The 16,884-nt window shown below is 59.6% G+C and overlaps 1 protein-coding gene across 8 annotated transcripts in view; it reads right to left on the reverse strand.

The window, feature by feature from the left end:
* ESPN (espin) overlaps positions 1 to 16,884 on the reverse strand; it is a 32,149-nt gene that overhangs the window by 7,999 nt on the left and 7,266 nt on the right. For 4 of the 8 annotated variants that reach the window (XM_070603882.1, XM_070603874.1, XM_070603892.1 and 1 more), the window contains exons 3-10: positions 10,086 to 10,272; positions 9,777 to 9,959; positions 9,507 to 9,638; positions 6,771 to 6,975; positions 5,317 to 5,582; positions 2,530 to 2,691; positions 2,244 to 2,439; positions 518 to 544 (exon numbers count right to left, since the gene is read on the reverse strand). In XM_070603882.1, the coding sequence (XP_070459983.1) occupies positions 518 to 544; positions 2,244 to 2,439; positions 2,530 to 2,691; positions 5,317 to 5,582; positions 6,771 to 6,975; positions 9,507 to 9,638; positions 9,777 to 9,959; positions 10,086 to 10,272 (1,358 nt within the window). Of the gene's footprint in view, positions 1 to 517; positions 545 to 2,243; positions 2,692 to 3,205; positions 3,353 to 5,316; positions 5,583 to 6,770; positions 6,976 to 9,506; positions 9,639 to 9,776; positions 9,960 to 10,085; positions 10,273 to 16,884 lie in introns of those variants that run through there. The other 4 variants (XM_070603885.1, XM_070603895.1, XM_070603871.1 and 1 more) reach the window with 3 other exon arrangements.

Below are 16,884 nucleotides of genomic sequence, written 5' to 3' on the forward strand. Positions count from 1 at the left end.
GCCTTTACTAAGTATATGGGGCGGGGACACCCAGGAAGAAGGGCCAGGCGGATAACATGCAAATGCCCGGAGCGGAGTTTGCATTTTCCGACGAGGCCGGCGGAGGTGACTGGAGTTTGGGGAGGATTGTCTTTAGAGCCTGAGGAAGGAGTCATGGTTGGGTGAGGGGAACAAAACGGGCCAACAGCTCCTGGGTTGCCCAGGCTGGTGATCCCAGAGCGCAGTAGCGGAAGGGGGAAAAACGGAAAGGTGTCGGGCAGGCACCGGCGGTAGGCTCATTTATTTAGGCAAAACCGTCGGCCGGGCGCGGAATGCGTGAGCGTGCACACGAGTGTGGTGGGGGTAGGAGGGCAGGTGGGTCCGGAGGCCCCGCATGTGGCATCGAGGACCTCTCTCCTGCCCGCCCCTGGCTCTGCCCTTTCCTCAAGTCCCGTACCCCTTCGGCATCGTTTTTCCTGAGAGCGCCTTATCCCCCGCCCCCGCGCCTCAGCCAGGAGCCGCGCACGCAGCTACTCACTCTTCCTGTGCCTCAGGACTCTCACTTCTAGGGACCGAGAGGAGAGAAGTGACAGCGAAGTTAGGAGGGGGAGGGGGCCAGGGTGAGGCTAGGACAAAGAGAAGGCCAGGGAGGGCAGGAGGAAGGGAGGGAGATGCGCAGAGGAGGGGGGAGAGGAGAGGAGGAACTTTCCTGCCCATCTGACCCTGGCTCAGGCGGCTCTGGGGCTCCACAAGGGTGGTCCGCCCAGTTCCCAGCTTTGCTGGTGTCCCTGAGAGTTGGGCAGGGCTGCTACTGGCCCTGGCTCCCCTAGCAAGGGCCTCAATCTTGGCATTGGGTTGGCATAGGGCATCCAGCCCAGACTCTGCTGAGAAGGGGTGTCTAGAGAAGCCCAGAGTCTATTTTTCTTCTGTTCCTAGCTTCAGCTCTGCTCCAGGCTGTAGAGAGAAGAAGCTGACCCCAGAGCTTGGGGCCTTTCTAGTGGGTGGACATGCTACTATGGCTCTGGTCTGCAGGGGCTGGGGCTCCATAGGTACCCCAGGGAGCCTAGGCTGGCCCTACCCTGGACCCCACTGCACCCTCACATTCCCAGTCAGAGAGGTGAAGTTTTGGATGGTACCACTACGCATGGTCCCTGCACTGAGCAGCTGGGTGAGAAAGGCACTCCACCTCCCCCAAGGCTGGGATGGGAGCATCAGCACCCAGGCACTACCTCCTGGGCCTTCCAGGAGCCTTGGCATGCAGGAGACTGTCTCATATTACAGAAGGGAAGCCCAGGAATCCTGGTCAGCAGTCTAGCTCTTTTTTGTTTTTTTGAGGAAGATTAGCCCTGAGCTAACATCTGCTGCCAATCTTCCTCTTTTTGCTGAGGAAGACTGGCCCTGAGCTAACATCCATGCCCATCTTCCTCTACTTTATATGTGGGATGCCCACCACAGCATGGCTTGACAGGCGGTGCGTAGGTCCGCACCTGGGATCCGAACCAGTGAATCCTGGGCCGCCGAATTGGAACATGCAAACTTAACCGCTGTGCCACTGGGCCAGCCTCACCAGTCTAGCTCTTAAAAAATGATGCCCAGGGGAGTCACCAGGACGGGGAGGGCAGGGCATGATGGGTCACTGGTCTTGTCCCCTAAGCCAGACCCTGTCTGGCCTGAGTGAGGCCCCTGGGGGAGACGTGGCTGGGAAGAATCCCTGACGCATCTGAGAAGGGCTCAGGGCTGTAGCCAGCTTGGAAATACAAGAGAAAGAGGTGAGGAGTGGAGGAGAGGCTCAGGACAGATGTGGGGCAGGAAGAAAGTCGGCCAGCAGCTCTGACTCCTTGAAGCCGGTTCTACTTCTCAGCGCTTCCCTCTAGCACCAGCTAATCCGAATCACCAGCTACAAGAGCTGGGAGGCCCAGAGAGGGAAGTGGATGTGCCCCAGATCACACAGCTCAGATCTTCCAGTCAATTCTACTGCCCTAGTCAACATCACATGAAGGACAAATGAACCGGACCCAGCTAAATCTGGTCCATTTACCTGACCCCCAGAATCAAGGAGGACAAGCTAACACACACATGTGCATCCTGCTCTGAGTCAGAACCTTCTCTTAGGATCAAGTCCTCACTGGAGTAGGGGCTGCAGGAAGAACAAGCAGGAAAAGAGAAAGCACTAGGGCAGTCGCAGCTGGGGAGGGGGCGGTGTTGAGATTTCCCTCCCCTTCAGGGCTAGCGCCGCCCCCCCCCCCCAACCCTCCCCTACTCACTGCCAGTGGACGAGGAGGAGCGCCGCTGCCCGCAGCCGGGACCGGCGCCCTCAAAGGGCAGAGGCGGAGCAGGCGGCGCCGAGCTCAGGGCCTCGGGCAGGGGCGGCGGCGGCGGCGGCGGCGGCGGCAGGTCCCTGGACGCCTTGGGGTCCGCGGCGCAGCCGTTGTGCACATGGTTCCCGGGGAGCAGCGCCGCCTGCGGGGGAGCGGAGGGGCCAGCGAGTGAGAAGCGGGCGGCCCCGCCGGGTCCCGGGCGGCCGGCGGGCGCGGGCTGGCGGGCACGCACCTCCTCGCTGTGCGCCATGCCCGGGCGTGCGGCCGGCGGCTCCCCGGGACAGCGGCCCAGCTGGCGGTAGTAGTCCCCCGTGCTGGGCTGCTTGCTGAAGGCGCGGGGCTTGCGGCTGGAGTCCTGCCTCCGCAGCCCGTTGTGGCCGTCGCGGGAGCTCAGCTGTGGGAAAACGGCGGCGAAGTGGGCTTCAGGCACTTGGCCCTTATGCCTCCCCCGCCCCCGGCCCCCGCCCGCTCTTCACCTTCTCGGGGCTCGCGGCCAGCGGCCGTCGCAGGCTGCAACCAACCCCGTTCCCAGACCCTCCTGTTCTCAGAACGGGGATAGGGGAAGGGTTATGGGGGCCTCGGTAAAAGGGCAGGCTCGGTCGACTCTACAGTGAGGGGTTCTGGGCGCACGCCAAGGGGCACAAGGGCTCCCAGTGAGGCTAGAAGGGGCGGGCCCAGGGGCGGGGTGGAGCCGGAGAAGGGGCAGCTCCCAGCTTCGCCAGCGCTAAGGCCTCAGCCGCACCCCACCGCCGGCTGCCAGACCGTCCCGCGCGTCCCCGAGGCTCCCCCGAACCCTCTCTTGCGGGAGTCCTGGCCCCGAGGGCGCCCTCTCGAGAACTCAAGTCCTGTTAGGCTCTTGCTTGCCCAGGGCTCTCAGCCGCCCGCCCCGGGGCTGGGGCTGCTCCTACCTGCGCCTGTGCCGGTGGCCCCCCGCTGTGCACCTGGCGGTGGGGGCGGCATGGACCGGACACCTGCGCTATCTGATCCTTCCTCTCAGGTTACAGCCCAGCCCGTGCCCGCCCGCGCCTATGAGCTCTGTCGGCCTGACATCACCCAGGACCCGCCAATCCCGAGCGGAACCCCCCCAGCAGTAGGGGACGCCACCGAGCCGCCAACTGCTGTGCCACACCCGGCCTTGCCGCGCCTGCCCCTCGGGCAAGATGTGGCCCCGCCCCCTGCGCCTCTCTCCCTCGCTAGGCGCTGGGCACCCGGGGCTTCATCCCCCTACTCATCTCCTCCATACGCGGGAGACAGAATGCGGTCTTGACCGCAGGCAGTGGAGCCCCCGATATTTGGCCCCCCTGGGTTCCAGGTCACGCCCCTGCCCTTCCCCTCCCGCATCTGGAAACCATCGCCATCCTCGTAAACCGACACCCGCGCCCAAGCCTCGAGTTTCAGGGGCGGCAAGGCGGGCTCGGGTGACAGCACAGCAGCCCGCTCTTTCGCAGATGCCCCCTGCTAAGCCCAGCCTGAGAAGGAGGATGTGAGCCAGCAGGGCCAAAGGCCGAGTCTCCAGGTGGGGGGCTGTCCTTCGTCTCACCCCCCAGCCCGTGTGTCCCCGCGGTGGCCCCGGACCCTCCACGCTCCACCCGACCTGGCTCACGTTTCAGGAAACGGGACACCGAAGGATTTGTTTTCTGGGCCAGCCCGCCCCTCCGCGCCCCCTGCAGCTCCGAGGCGTGGAAGCCACGAACCTGCTCCCGCCCACAGTCAGGCAAAGCTCCGACCCGGCGGAGGGCACTGCGGGCACACAAAGGGCCCTTTGTGGAGCACCCGGTGCCTGCAGACCGACACGCACACACCCAGGAGGGGCATGGGGGCAGCACAGGCCTGATGCTATGGCTCAGGGGAGGGGAGGGGGTGCAGGCCCGGCCACCTGTCCTGCGGCTTTGGGCAGGGCCCACACATCTGGCTGGGGAAGTCCGCTGGCCCTAGGTCCCCTGCAGGCCTCTCCTGAGCCTCCTCCATCTGGTGGAGATGAAAGGGGAACCCGACTGAGAGCTTGGTCTGAGGTGGCATGAAGAGGGGGCAGGTGGAGTCTCTGTGGATGCTATGGCCCTCCCCTTCCCTGCTCGGTGGCCTTGTGACCTCAGTCACCTGTGCGAATTGGTTATTCAGTTTGGCCCTGGAGTGGCTTGCCTTGGACTGGAGGGAGAACTACAAGGTCAGGCCTCCCACAGGACCCTCAGGGGCCTCCACCCCACACTCGGTCACCTGAGGGCTCAGGCTGCATGCATGCCCACCTGCCACAGGCCAGCCTTGCTTTGTCCTTTTGGCCAGTACCACAGGACCTCCTCTGGGTCTCCCTGCCCAGGACTCTCAGAGCTGTCCAGACCAGCCGTTTGCCCCTCCCCCTGCCCCAGAGCTCAGCCAGGATCCTACAGGCCCTGACACCCTGGGCACCTGGCACTCAACGTGCCCACACCAGATTCATCCCTTTCTCACAAGCTTGCTTCTCCCAGAGGATCCCATCTCAGGACTGGCCCTTCTACCCACTTGGGAGCTCAAGCCCCAAACTGGGGAGCCAGCCACCAGTTACCGCAGCCCCAGCCCCCAAGCCAATGGGTGCTGAGTCTTGCTAGTGCCCTCTCACCTTGCCTCCACCCTCCTCCTGGCCCTCACATGCACAGCCATGCCATCCGCATCTCCTACTGGAAGACACCCCCCTGGGAGCTATTCTCCGCCTAAGCCCGGGGCTGTGGGCATGTGTATGTCTGTGGAGAGGCAGTTTGCACATATTCTCTGCCAACTCCACGACCACCCTGACACTCTGTGTAAGGAGGGGGAGGACCCAGCTCCCTGAGAGGCACGCTGTCTGGGTATATGTTCCTTCACCCCTCCCCTGCCCCCAGCTCCCCAAAGGGTGGTGGCTTTGTCTTACTCATCTCCCTGTTCCCAGTGCCCAGCCCTGAGCCCCCATAGGGCTGGGCAGGAGCTTGAACAGACCATTGGCCTCCACTGCTCTCCATCAGCCTAGTCCCGGTGCTGGGAGGCCAGCAGGTGGCTAAGGGTTCACTACCTCCTTCTTGAAGGGCTCAGTCCCCACGTGGCGGAGTTTGTTCTTGGTCTGCATGTAGATGTCAGCTGCCTGTAGCCCCACAGGGGGCTTGGGAGCTGGGTAGCCTGGTGGAGGTGGGGGCAGTTGGGTGCCTGGGGGTGGGGGTGGCGGAGGGAAGCTGGGTGGTGGTGGTGTGCTTCTCTCCATCTTGTCACGGGGCAGGCCCAGCTCCGGGCTCAGCATGTCCATGTAGCTCTGTATATCTGCAGCCCTTGCACTGGGAAGCCCTGGGGATGGAAGGAAGGCTGGGTTTGGGAGTTTGCAAGAGAGGCTGTCCCCCAGGACCGAGACCTCCACTGCCTGGAAACAACTCACCAGAGGGCCAGGGGGGCTCAGGGCCACAGCTTGGTATGGCCCCACTGTGGGCCCGGGCCCTGCACTTGTTGGGGAAAGACAATGTGCTCAGGTTTAGAGGGGAGGCACCAGAGGGCGTGCCTGTGGAGCAGGGCCATGTGGAGAGCAGAAGGGCCACCCCTCAGGGCAGATCTGGCAGGGCAAGGTGGCAGGAGTATGGATGACCACACCCAGTCTTTGCAGGGCCCCCTGCCATCTCTGCAGGCCATCACCTGGTGGCATGAAGCAGGCATGGCAGGTGGACAGACACCCATGCTCAAGGCATGGTCAGAGTGTGTGTAGACACCTGCTTGGCTTCTGCCTGAGCATTTGTGCATTCATGTATATTTGTGAGTGTGTGCACATGCTTCTTTGTATTTGTGAATGTGCGTGCATTGGTCTGTGGGCATCATGTGTGTGTGTTTGTGTCTGTGTGTATGTCTGAGTATGGAAATAGAAGGTTATGTGTCTGTGTGTAGTGCAGGTGTGTGCTTGTATCTGTGCGGCTCCGTACGTGTGGCTGTGCCTTCATATCTGTGTATTGTGTGTACACAGGTACAGTTGTGCACTCTTTTTTTTGGAGAAAGATTAGCCCTGAGCTGACATCTGTTGCCAGTCTTCCTCTATTTTGTATGTGGGATGCTGCCACAGCACGGCTTGACAAGTGGTGTAGATCTGCACCTGGGATCTGAACTCATGAACCCAGGCCGCCGAAGCAGAGCGCATGGAGCTTTAACCACTGGGCCATGGGGCCAGCCCCCAAGTGTGCACTCTTGAGTGTGGGTGGGCGGGTGTGAGGTCTAGGGAACATTTTGTGCATGTGTGAGTGAGGATATGGAATTGTGTGTTGGGTGCAGGGGGGTTTTGTCTGAGGGAGAGTATGTGTGAAAGTACAGGTATGCCTGTGATGGGCACACACAAGTATGCATGTCACCTGTCTCTCACCAGAACCAGTGTCCCCTCCTGGTGACCTGGGTAGCCTCCATCATTAGCTGTGGGTGGAGTGGGCCCCGGGCCAGCCCTCAGGGTCTAGTGGTCTGGCTCCTGTCTGCTCTCCCTCCTCCCTCTTCTGACCCACTCACCACGCAGGGGGCGGCGCTGGCCCTTCATGCTGGAGTGGCTGGAGGAGCAGGAGTCATAGTTGGAGAGGGTGCTGGTAGGCGAGCTGAGGTCAAAGTTCGGTGGCTGGACCGACATGGTGGTATTGGGCGAGGACATGCCCGAGTCGGGTTGCTTGGTCTCCAGCTCAGCGGACGGATCCCGGGACAGCACGCGGTGCTCTACACTCTGAGCAGAAGGGGAGGCCGCGAGGACCAGCACACTCTGGGCCAGGGTCCTGCTCAGGCATGCTCTCACTCTGTGACCTCAGCCAAGGCGCTTCCCTTTCTGGGCTCTCCTCCCCATCACAAGAGGGTCTCTCAGGTTCTTCCCAGGCTAAAATTCAAGCCCTGCCCCCTGGCAGCAGGACCATGGGTTCCTGCGAAATTCCCACCCCTGTCCCCTTCCTCCTTGTGGTGGGGAGAGACTGACAGAAGAGGGGACCTGGGCTGGACCCCAAGGGAAGGACTGCCATGGCACCAGCCCTCTCCTTCCTTATGAATGGGCAGAGGGCCTGGGCTCCAGTGTATCTGTGGGGCTGGGGCTCAGGCCCTGCAGCTGGTGAGAATACATGCAGCAGCTGGGGGTGGGGGAGGGGGTCAGGGCCCCCACAACTTGCAGGCAAGACTGATCCCCCATTACCTGGCCAACAACCACTGTCCCTCCTTGCCCAACTGAGGCAAATCCCAAGACCAGCCCAGCCCCTGCCTCCTGAAGGGGCCCTTGGGAAAAGGGTGGGGCCTGGGGCAGCCCAGCTGAGCTGCGTGGGCAGCCTGAACTCAGGCTGCCAAGCCTTCCATCCCCCACCACTGTCTGTGCCCCTGTCCACAGGCCTGACCCTCCTGGCATGGGAGCTGGCTGGGGTGGGGGCCCTGCTTACATTGCCCATGCTGGCCCTGCTGCTGCAAGCCGGCTTGCTCGCTGCTCCTGCCCAGGCCTGCTCCTCCCTGCCCTGCGCCCCCTCCCTGCCTGAGAAGTGTCACAGGCCCCCTGGGAGTGCGAGGCAGGCCTGGCACCAGGTAACAGCTCAGCAGCCACGCTCATTGGCCCCGTAATTAGGGGCTCTGTGAGAGTGTTTGCCTTTTCTGGGCCAGCCTCCTTGGTGGCTTGGATCTGTCACTGCTGCAGCTGGGTCCCCCTGAGTGAGGGGGCCAGGGCCCCCACATCCTACCCAGCTCAGGGGGACCAGGCCCTGCTGCCTACCCCATGAGCCAAGGGGAGCCAACAGGAGCTGGGTTTGGGGCGGCAGCCTGAAGATGCTCTTTTCTTAGATGACAGCAGTAGGCACTGGGGGTGCCCAGCCCTGACCCCAGGGATAATGGAGGTTAGGGGCACGGGCTGTGCAGCCTGGGATGCTGGCTTCAAATTTCACCTCCTCCACCTACTAGCTATGTGACCTTGGGCAAGTCACTTATCTTTTCTGCACCTGAGTTTCTTCATCTGTAAATGAGGAAACACTACTGCCTGCCCCACTGGGTTGTGAAAAAGATTTGAAAAGTTAGTGAAGTGCCAGGGTATGTTAGCTAATAAATGCCATATGTGTCAACTATCAGTATTAATTTACTGTGAAGATGAACTAAGATTACACCATAGAGCACTAGGAAGGGGACCTGCCAGAGTCCGAACTCAAGGAATGGTGCTCGTTGCTTACTGCCAGCAGCTGCAGACACTGTCAGGAGGGGCTGGGGGGCTGAGGCTCTGTGCCACCCCCCACTGCACCCCCAAAACAGAATCACAGACTCTCTCAGTGGGAAGGAACCCACCTCTGGTGCAGAAATGCCCTTCACAGCATCCACCCCTGCTTGTATACCCTGGTGACAGGGCGCTCATTACATGTTGGACCACTACTCTCTCTGAGTGTCCCTTTCTGGGGGGAAAAGCCTCCTCGGGATCAGTGGCAGTCTCTGACTCCTGGGCCTTGTTGTACCCTTGATTCCCCAGAACAGGGTGCCCCCTATGCTTGCAGATAGGGCAGCCATGCTCTGGGTTGGGGGCCAGGCTGCCCCCTGAGCGGGTGCTTCTGAAGGTGCCTGTGAGGCCCACCCCTTTTCCTCCCTCCTCTCCAAAGCAGGCATTGCACCAGATGAAGCAGAGTCCTGGACTTGGAGCCACCCACACCTGAGCTCAAGTCCCGGTGGGTTACTATACAGCTGTGTAACCATAATAAAATAATTTAGAAAGAACAACACAAGTTTCCAGTTACAAAGCAGCCACAAAGTGAGCTAATACAGTGTAGTAGTCAAAAGAGGTGGCTCCGGGCCAGGCCACCCGGCTCCACCTTCTAACAGCTGTGTGACCTGGGGTCCCCCTGAGACTCAGTTTACCCACCTTTGAAACGGGGACCCTAACACACTGCCTACCTGAGAAGGCGGTGGTGAGTTAAATGAGCTAATACTGTGGGCTGTGAACGGGTCGACGAAGATGACTATTTCCATCGGTATGTAAGTGTCTTGTGATTTCTCCAGCCTTCTTTCTTATCAGGAGGAAGCTGGTCCTCCTTCCTTGACCTTTTTGCCTCCAGCCCCTCACTCCTCAATGATCAGTGGTTCTGGGCTGAGAGTTCATGTGGGGTAATGGTGTAGGGCTCTTACTCGCTGGGTAAGAGGCTTCAGGTCCCTGAACCTCAGCTTCCTTCGTGGTAAAAGAGGTAACACCACCTCCCTCTCGGGGGAGCTGAGGGCGGGGGTGAGATGACGCCAGGAGCAGCGTCGGGGACGTACCAGGTTCTCCACGGTGCGCAGGTAGCGGGTGCAGTGGCTGTGGCCGTTGTAGTCCGAGAGGTCGGCGGCCGTGTACCCGTCGCGGTCGCGGACGTCCAGCTCCGCGCCGTTCACTACCAAGATCTGGCAGCACTGCGCGGGGCGCAGTGAGGACCCCCGGCCGCCAGCCTGGGCCCCCGCGCGCTGGGAGAACTGCACTGAGAGCGCGGGGCCAGCAGAGGGCGCCCGCCCCGCCCGCCCGCCCGGCCCCGCCCCCGGCCCCGCCCTCACCTCCAGCTCCCCATTCTCGGCGGCGTCATGCAGTGGGGTCCCGCCCCACAGGTCGGCGGAGATCTCGCCACCGTGCAGCAGGAGCCAGCTGAGCACTTTGGCGTGGCCGCGGCTCGCCGCGAAATGCATGGCCGTGGCGCCATCCTTGTCCCGCTCCGACAGGCTCACGTCTGTGCAGCTCACCTGGGCGGGAGGGGCCGGGGGAGAGACGGGTGGCTGGGCGCCGGGCCCCTTCTGGCCCCGCCCCCTTCCAGTGCAGGCCCCACCCCACCCGGACCCCGCCCCGTCCCGCCGCCTCCCCGAGCTCACCAGCCACACGATGACCGGGCTGTGGCCCATCTGCGCCGCAGCGTGCAGCGGGGTCATGCCGTCGTGGGCGCTCGCGTGCGGGTTCGCGCCGCACTCTTGCACCAGGTACTGCGTCACCTCCAGGTGGCCCTCCTGGCACGCCAGGTACAAGGGCGTGGCACCGTTCTTGGTTTGGGCATTCACTCCCCTGGAGAGACGCAGCAGCCACAGTGGGCTCTCAGTGCTGCGCCCTTCCAAAGCCTTCCTACTCCCCTCGCCTCCCTCCTTCTGGGGAGCTCTGGAGGGTTGGGAGGGTGGGTTGGAGAAGGCCTAGCTACCAGGCCCCGCTGTCCCTGACTCGCTCTGGACTCAGTCCTGCGCCAGTCTCCCTCAGGGGCACCCTTCTGTCTTGCTGCCCCTCCCCCCGCTCCCGCCCCCACCCCCAGCAGCCTCTTTTCCACAGTGCACATCTGAGTAAATAACCCACCATTTTACAAGGACGTGGTGACCTGGCCTCTCCCTACCTTTTCAGGCACACTGACCCACTGTCACTGTTAGTCCCCACACCTGCTGCCTGACCTCTATGCCTTTAATCATGTCCCCCCTCCATCTAGAACGCCCTTCCCTCTTCCACTCTTTAAGATTCAGTACAGATCCCTCCTCCATGAGGCCTTGCCTGGTTTCCCATGCCCCACCTTGCCCTGGGCTCACTCCATGGACCACCTGTTGTGCTTGGTTGACCATAACTGATTCTGGCCTCTGCCTCCCCCAGAAGACTGAATTCTCAGAGGGCAGAGTGGTAGGATTGCCAGATAAAACACAGGATGCCCAGTTAAATCTGGTGCATTTGTTAATTTATCTGAATTTTAGATAAACAATGAATCATTTTCTAGTATAAGTATGTTCCAAATATGGCATAGGACATACTTAAACTAAAACATTATTTGTTGGGGCCTGCCCCGTGGCCGAGTGGTTAAGTTCATGCGCTCTGCTACGGCGGCCCAGGGTTTCGCTGGTTCGGATCCTGGGCGTGGACATGGCACCGTTCATCAGGCCATGCTGAGGTGGCGACCCACAACTAAAATATACAACTATATACTGGGGGGATTTGGGGAGAAAAAGCAGAAAGAAAAATACCCAACCCTCCCCCCAAAAAACCCATTATTTGTTATCTGAAATTAAAATTCAGTTGGATATCCTGGTTGTTGTTACTCTGGCAAGCCTACATGTGGCCACCGTTTACTGAGCACTTCCCGTGAGCTATGGTATCAGCGGGCAGGTTCTCATTGACCTCCCTTAGATCCTACTGTCATTCCCATTTTTCAGAGGGGCGGTTGAGGCTCAGGGGCTTGCCAAAGGTCACATAGCTGGTCAGTGGCATTTGAGCACACATCTGTCTGTGTGATGGAGGGCTGGCATGCCAGGTCTTCACTCCCTGGGGCTTCCCTGGGGCCTAGTTTGCAATTGTCACTGCCTCTCATCCCTGTTCCCCAGCCCCCACAGAGGGGTGCTAACTGGGAACAGGTAACCAGCCCCATGAGGTGGAGTGCTGCTGGGAAATAGGGAAGCTGGTCTGGCCGCTGGCTGAGCCTTAGTTTTTCCGGCTTCACAATGGGTGTGGACAGCCTGGGGTGTAGTTACCAGAGTCGGGCACTAGGTGGAGCCACAATCTAGGCCCACACCCAGAAGCTGCCCACCCAGTCTAAGCTCAGGCTGGGGGCTGCGTCTCCCGGTGCTAGATCAGCTCTCTGAGCCCCAGGAAGTACAGTGCTTCATCCAACTTCACATCTTCTTATCCATCTGCCTCCCCCATCCATCCCCTCATGAGATCAATCACACGCTCCGCCCCATCCATCCGTGCCCTCCCTCCCTCACCCATCCATTAACACCAGCACCAGGCCACCCACTCCTCCTCCCTCTGCCCACTCACCTACCCTCTTGTCACCCCAGACATGACTTGGCCCCTCCCTCTCACACACCCCTTGGACACTCCCAGCTGACTTCTCCCTGGCCCTAAAACCCTGGGCTCTGTTCCCTTCCCTGACCCTTGACCGCAGGCTGCCTCCAGCCCCCACTGAGCACCCAGTCCCTGCTCTCTCCTTCCTCTTGATGTGGGCACCCCCTCCCCAGAAGCACAGCTGCCATTTGCTGAGGCTGACACTGAGCCTGGCACTTCACGAATTTGGGGGGGAGCAGGGACCCTGAGGAGGGGGTAGGCTGTCCTCCGTTACCTGACCCATGTTTGGGTGCAGAGTGGTGCTCACGAGCCAGTGTTACCAACGCAGCACACGGCAGCAGACAGGGACCCACCCACACGCCTCTCCTCAGGAACACGCTGGCTTGAGGCCACCAGCTTCCACGCCCCAGTGCCAGCGTCGAGCCCCCCCACCCCTACCCCATTCCCATTCACATGCTGGTGCGTCAGTAACAGCCTGTTTAATATTTCATGACCAATACTCAGTGGCCTGAATTATTCACTCCGTAACCAAGGCACAGCGAGTTCTGGGGTCCTGGGGATCAGATGCTGGAGGGGGCCACTACCCAGGGCCCACTGGGCTCTCTCTGGGGAGGCCTGAGGCAAAGTACACAGCTCAAGGTGCCAGATCTGCTGGGAGCTCTGCCCTCCCAGCCCTCACACTTGGCAGGTATCCGTGACCCAGGGCCCAGCCAGCCTAAGAAGGTCTGAGAAGCTGGCACAGAGCAGGACCCCAGCAGGAGGCGGCAGTCATGCCCACAGCCACCTGCCAGGCCACTCACAGACTGGCACTCCCAGCTGGAGTCCCTGGTACAGGGTAAGCCCTCAGTAAATGTTCGAGCTTATCACCATTACTGTTAGTATTTCAGCCTCTGCACTCATGGCCCCCATTCTGGAGTCACAGCCTCTTCCCCCAAGACATGGGGAAGATATGCTGATGGGCTGGGGTTGGAAAGGGGGTCCAGGCCTCATTACCCTGGAGGCAAGAAGGATGAGCACCCTCACATGTACTGGCGAAAATTATAAAAATATGGATTGCATAAGGAACAAAATAAATTAATAAATTTAGCTGGAGAGAGAGATGAATTTACAACAGCAGTAATAATAATAATAATTGATAATATGATAACAGGTACCATTTATTGAATGATCGCTCTGTTCCAAGCACTGTAATGAGCATGAGACACACATTCTCTCATCTAGTCCCCCTAATGACCTTACGGGGTAGGTGTTAGCATTGTCCCCTTTTTACAGATGAGGAAACTGAGGCACAGGGGGTGACCATCACTCGACAAGAGAGAGGCAGAGAAGGACCCAGGTGTAAGAAGGACCTGGCGTGTGAGGCCCCCTCAAGCTATGCCACGGTCTTGCCTTTTGTCTCTGTGTTCTCAAAGCCATCCACAAAGTGGGGGCAATAATCGTCCATGCAATATTCTTGGAGAACCCTCAGCACAGGCCTCGTGCCTGGCATGAGCCTGGAGCCACTGCTGTATTTTAGGATTCCTCCTGCTTGTGCTCTGGTAGGGGGCACAGCTGGCCTGGGGTGTCCAGGCCCTGCCAAGCACGGGTCAGGCCAGGCGTCATTTCTGTTGTGGCGAGTGACTGCCTAGAGGAGAGGGGCAGGGTCTCAGGGACCTCCGGCCTCAGGATCCCGCCTGGCTCCAGCCTGTCAAGTTCTAGTCGCAGTGACACCATGGGTAAATGTTCTGCTCCCAGCCCTGCCCCTTGTCCCGGCCTCTGTTCACCACCCTGACTCTGCAGCTCACTGTGCAGGGCACTGTGCAGTGAGTTCTTTACCCTCTCAAGCCTCAGTTTCCACATATGGCAAATAGGCATCCTAGTTGTCCAGCCTCTCCATGCCTCTTGTGAGAGAATGGAAGAGGAAGCTTCGGAAAGCTGCATGTTTCCTCCGAGGGAGGGCAGGTCTTGGCTTCCTGGTATCACAGCCACATCTTGAGCTACCAACCCCCTCACCCATCCAGTGAGCCTCCACACCGTCACTTCCTCGCTTCCAACCCCAGTGGCTTTCCCATCCTCACCTGACTTGGCCACTGCCTAACAGGGGCCCTTCCTGCCTCCTGAATACCTGCTCTTCTTGGCCTGGACAAGCACACACAGATTCACTGGCCAGGCCTCCTCAGCCTCCTTTGCTGGGCCCTTGGCCTCCGCCTGACCTCCAAATGTCAGGGTGCCCCAGGGCCTCCTTTCTAAACATACTCTCCTCCTAGTGGGGTCATCTACTTCCTGGGGTCAAAGGTCACCTGTACCCGATGCCCCTCATCTTTCCAGCTTGGATCTGGAGTCTATATCTGGCCCCTTACCTCAGCCCACTCCTCAATCTGTGCACTGATCAGGCCTCTAGAACTTTCCATGCCTAGAGCAGATCTCCCCCCACCTCGCTGCCCCGGTTTCAGTAAAGGACACCATGCCACCCTCCCTTGAGCCCAAGCTCTAGGAGTCTTTGGAGACCCTTGACCTCTTTATAGGTCTGAGGCTCCCTAGCAATGATTACATAAATCATGATATTTTTCTTTCTCCCGGGAAAAAAAGATGATATGGACAAACTGTAACTATTAAGCACGTCACCCTCTGATGACACGAAAGAAACATGGGATGCTTCTAAGGGTTTGTTGGAAATCTCCGTCCAAGATTGGTGCCGCTTACTGTAACCATTGCCACAGGAACAAGGAGTGACCTGCCCACGGAACCAGACTCAGATCAAAGAACAGCGTTTCCTGCAGCCCTCCCCACTGCCACCAGAAAGGGGCTGATCCCACAAGGATTAGACCTCATTGTGGGCTAAGGCTGCTCTGGATAGAAAGTCAAGTAGCCTTTGGTGCCTCTACCTCTCTTGGCCTCCAATCACGCCTCCTGGCTTATTTGAGAAGATCCCAAATGAGGCCTGGCACAGGGAAGGAAAGCAGCTCTAATTTGAGGAAGCTTCTAGAACAGCAGCTTTACATTCAATCCATCTGCAAGCCTGGAATATTTCCAGAAGGCTACAGGTCCCTGCACCTCTCCCAGCCTTCTGAGCCTTCCTCATGGTCCTCAGTGAAGCCAAGCTTGATCCCCCTTGGGCCTCTGCACCTACTGGTTTTTCTCCCGGCAATGCTCCCAGGCCAGATCTTCCCACAGCTGGTCCCTCTTCCTATTCAGGTCTCGGCTCAGCTCACGTCCTCAGAGAGGCCTTCCTTGACCCCCTCAATTGAAAGAACACCCTATCGCCCCCTTCCAAACTAACCCATTTCACTTTATAGTGCTTGTCACTCCTGAATTGCCTTTTGCACTTATTTCATCCATTTTAGGGATGCATGTCATGAGGCTACTCCATGCCAGGACGCAGTGAGCAGTGACAACAGCAGACCCCAGCCTCTCGGAGCTCCCTTCCACCAGACGGATGGCAAACCCACATGAGGGAATAGGCAAGAACTTCCCTGAATGTGGCACATGCTCTCCATCTGTCTTCTTGTTCATTGTCCCCCGTGAGGTCCCTGAATGTCACCCCACGAAGCTGGGAGGGCTTGCTATATCCCTAGCACTGACAGGGCTGGGCACTGAGGGAGTGTTGGTTGCTAGTTGCTGAGTGAATAAATGGGAGTCGGTGAGATGGGCAGCCAGGCCGGGAGCTCTGTGATGCCTCCTCACACTGGCCTCAGCTGCTCGGGCAGGTTAGGTCCATTTACCAAATGGGCCGGGGGGCCCAGAAGGGAGTTCGGTCTGAGGTCACATGCAGTGAGCTGCAGGCAGGGCCAGACTAGACTCAGAGACTCCTGGCTCCTCATTCATTCCACAAATATTTACTAAGTGTTGTGCCCTGGGCAGACAGGATGGGGAAGACATTAGTTGGGGAGACAGACGGTAAGAGAACACACAGACGCACAGAATGTAATGCCAGGTAGTGATAAGGGTGCCCAGGAAGACGGGGAGTGAGTGTGTGTACTGTGGAGGTGTGCTCCAATCTGAAGGAGGCTGGGGAAAGGGGAGATGGAGCAAAGCCTTGAAGGAGGGGAGGGAGCAGCCATAGGGCTCTCTGGGGAGGCGTTCCAGACAGTGGGAACAGCCAGTGCGAAGGCTGGAGGGTTCTGGTCTGTTGCAGGAGCAGCAAGGAGGTGGGGAGGTGAAGCAGAGTAGGTGATGGGGGAGCAACTGGAGATGAGGTGTGGGGGGACCAGAGCAAGGAGGGCTCTGTAAGAAGTGGCCTTCCCTGTCAGTGAGCAGGGAGCCTGTGACTGGTCCAGGGATCTGACTTGCATTCTCAAAGGTGGGCAGAGCTGGACAGGAAGAGGGCCAGGGCCAGGGAGGGAAACCAGCTGGGGCCAAGGTGACATGTTAGCCTTGGATCAGGAGCTGCTGGTGGAGGTTGAGGCTGTCCACTGAGAGGGGCTACTCCTGACTCCACCAGGCCCCTCCTTTCTCAGAGCCTCCACCTGGGTCAGGGTCCCCAGGGTGGACATGCCAGTGCAGGCTCTGCCCCCAGGCCCTGCTGCCCAGGTGACCTCAGCAAACACCAAGGGTAGACCTGGGGGGGGGAGTAATTAAGAATGAGTGAGCCCCCATTGCCTGTGGCACAAACAGGTACCCAGCAGGGAAGGGGCAGCCCCAGGCCCAGGCAGAGCCTCTAGCCTTCTAAGGGGCAGCTGAGCCACAGGCCCTGGGGCTCCCTAAGGGGTGAGTTGCTGAGGCTTCCTGCCCCAGGTGGGGGCTGCCTGAACCCCTCCGACTGGGCTATGGGAGCAGCCAGGCTTCATGAACCTTTGCATTAAAGGAGAAAGTGGAGTCTCCTGTGAACTTGAAAGGCCCTGAGAGATTAGGGCCTGGACCAGGAGTGGAGACAGACCCAAAGAA

Source organism: Equus przewalskii, chromosome 2 (genome assembly GCF_037783145.1).
Source record: "Equus przewalskii isolate Varuska chromosome 2, EquPr2, whole genome shotgun sequence".
Lineage (NCBI taxonomy): Eukaryota > Metazoa > Chordata > Mammalia > Perissodactyla > Equidae > Equus > Equus przewalskii.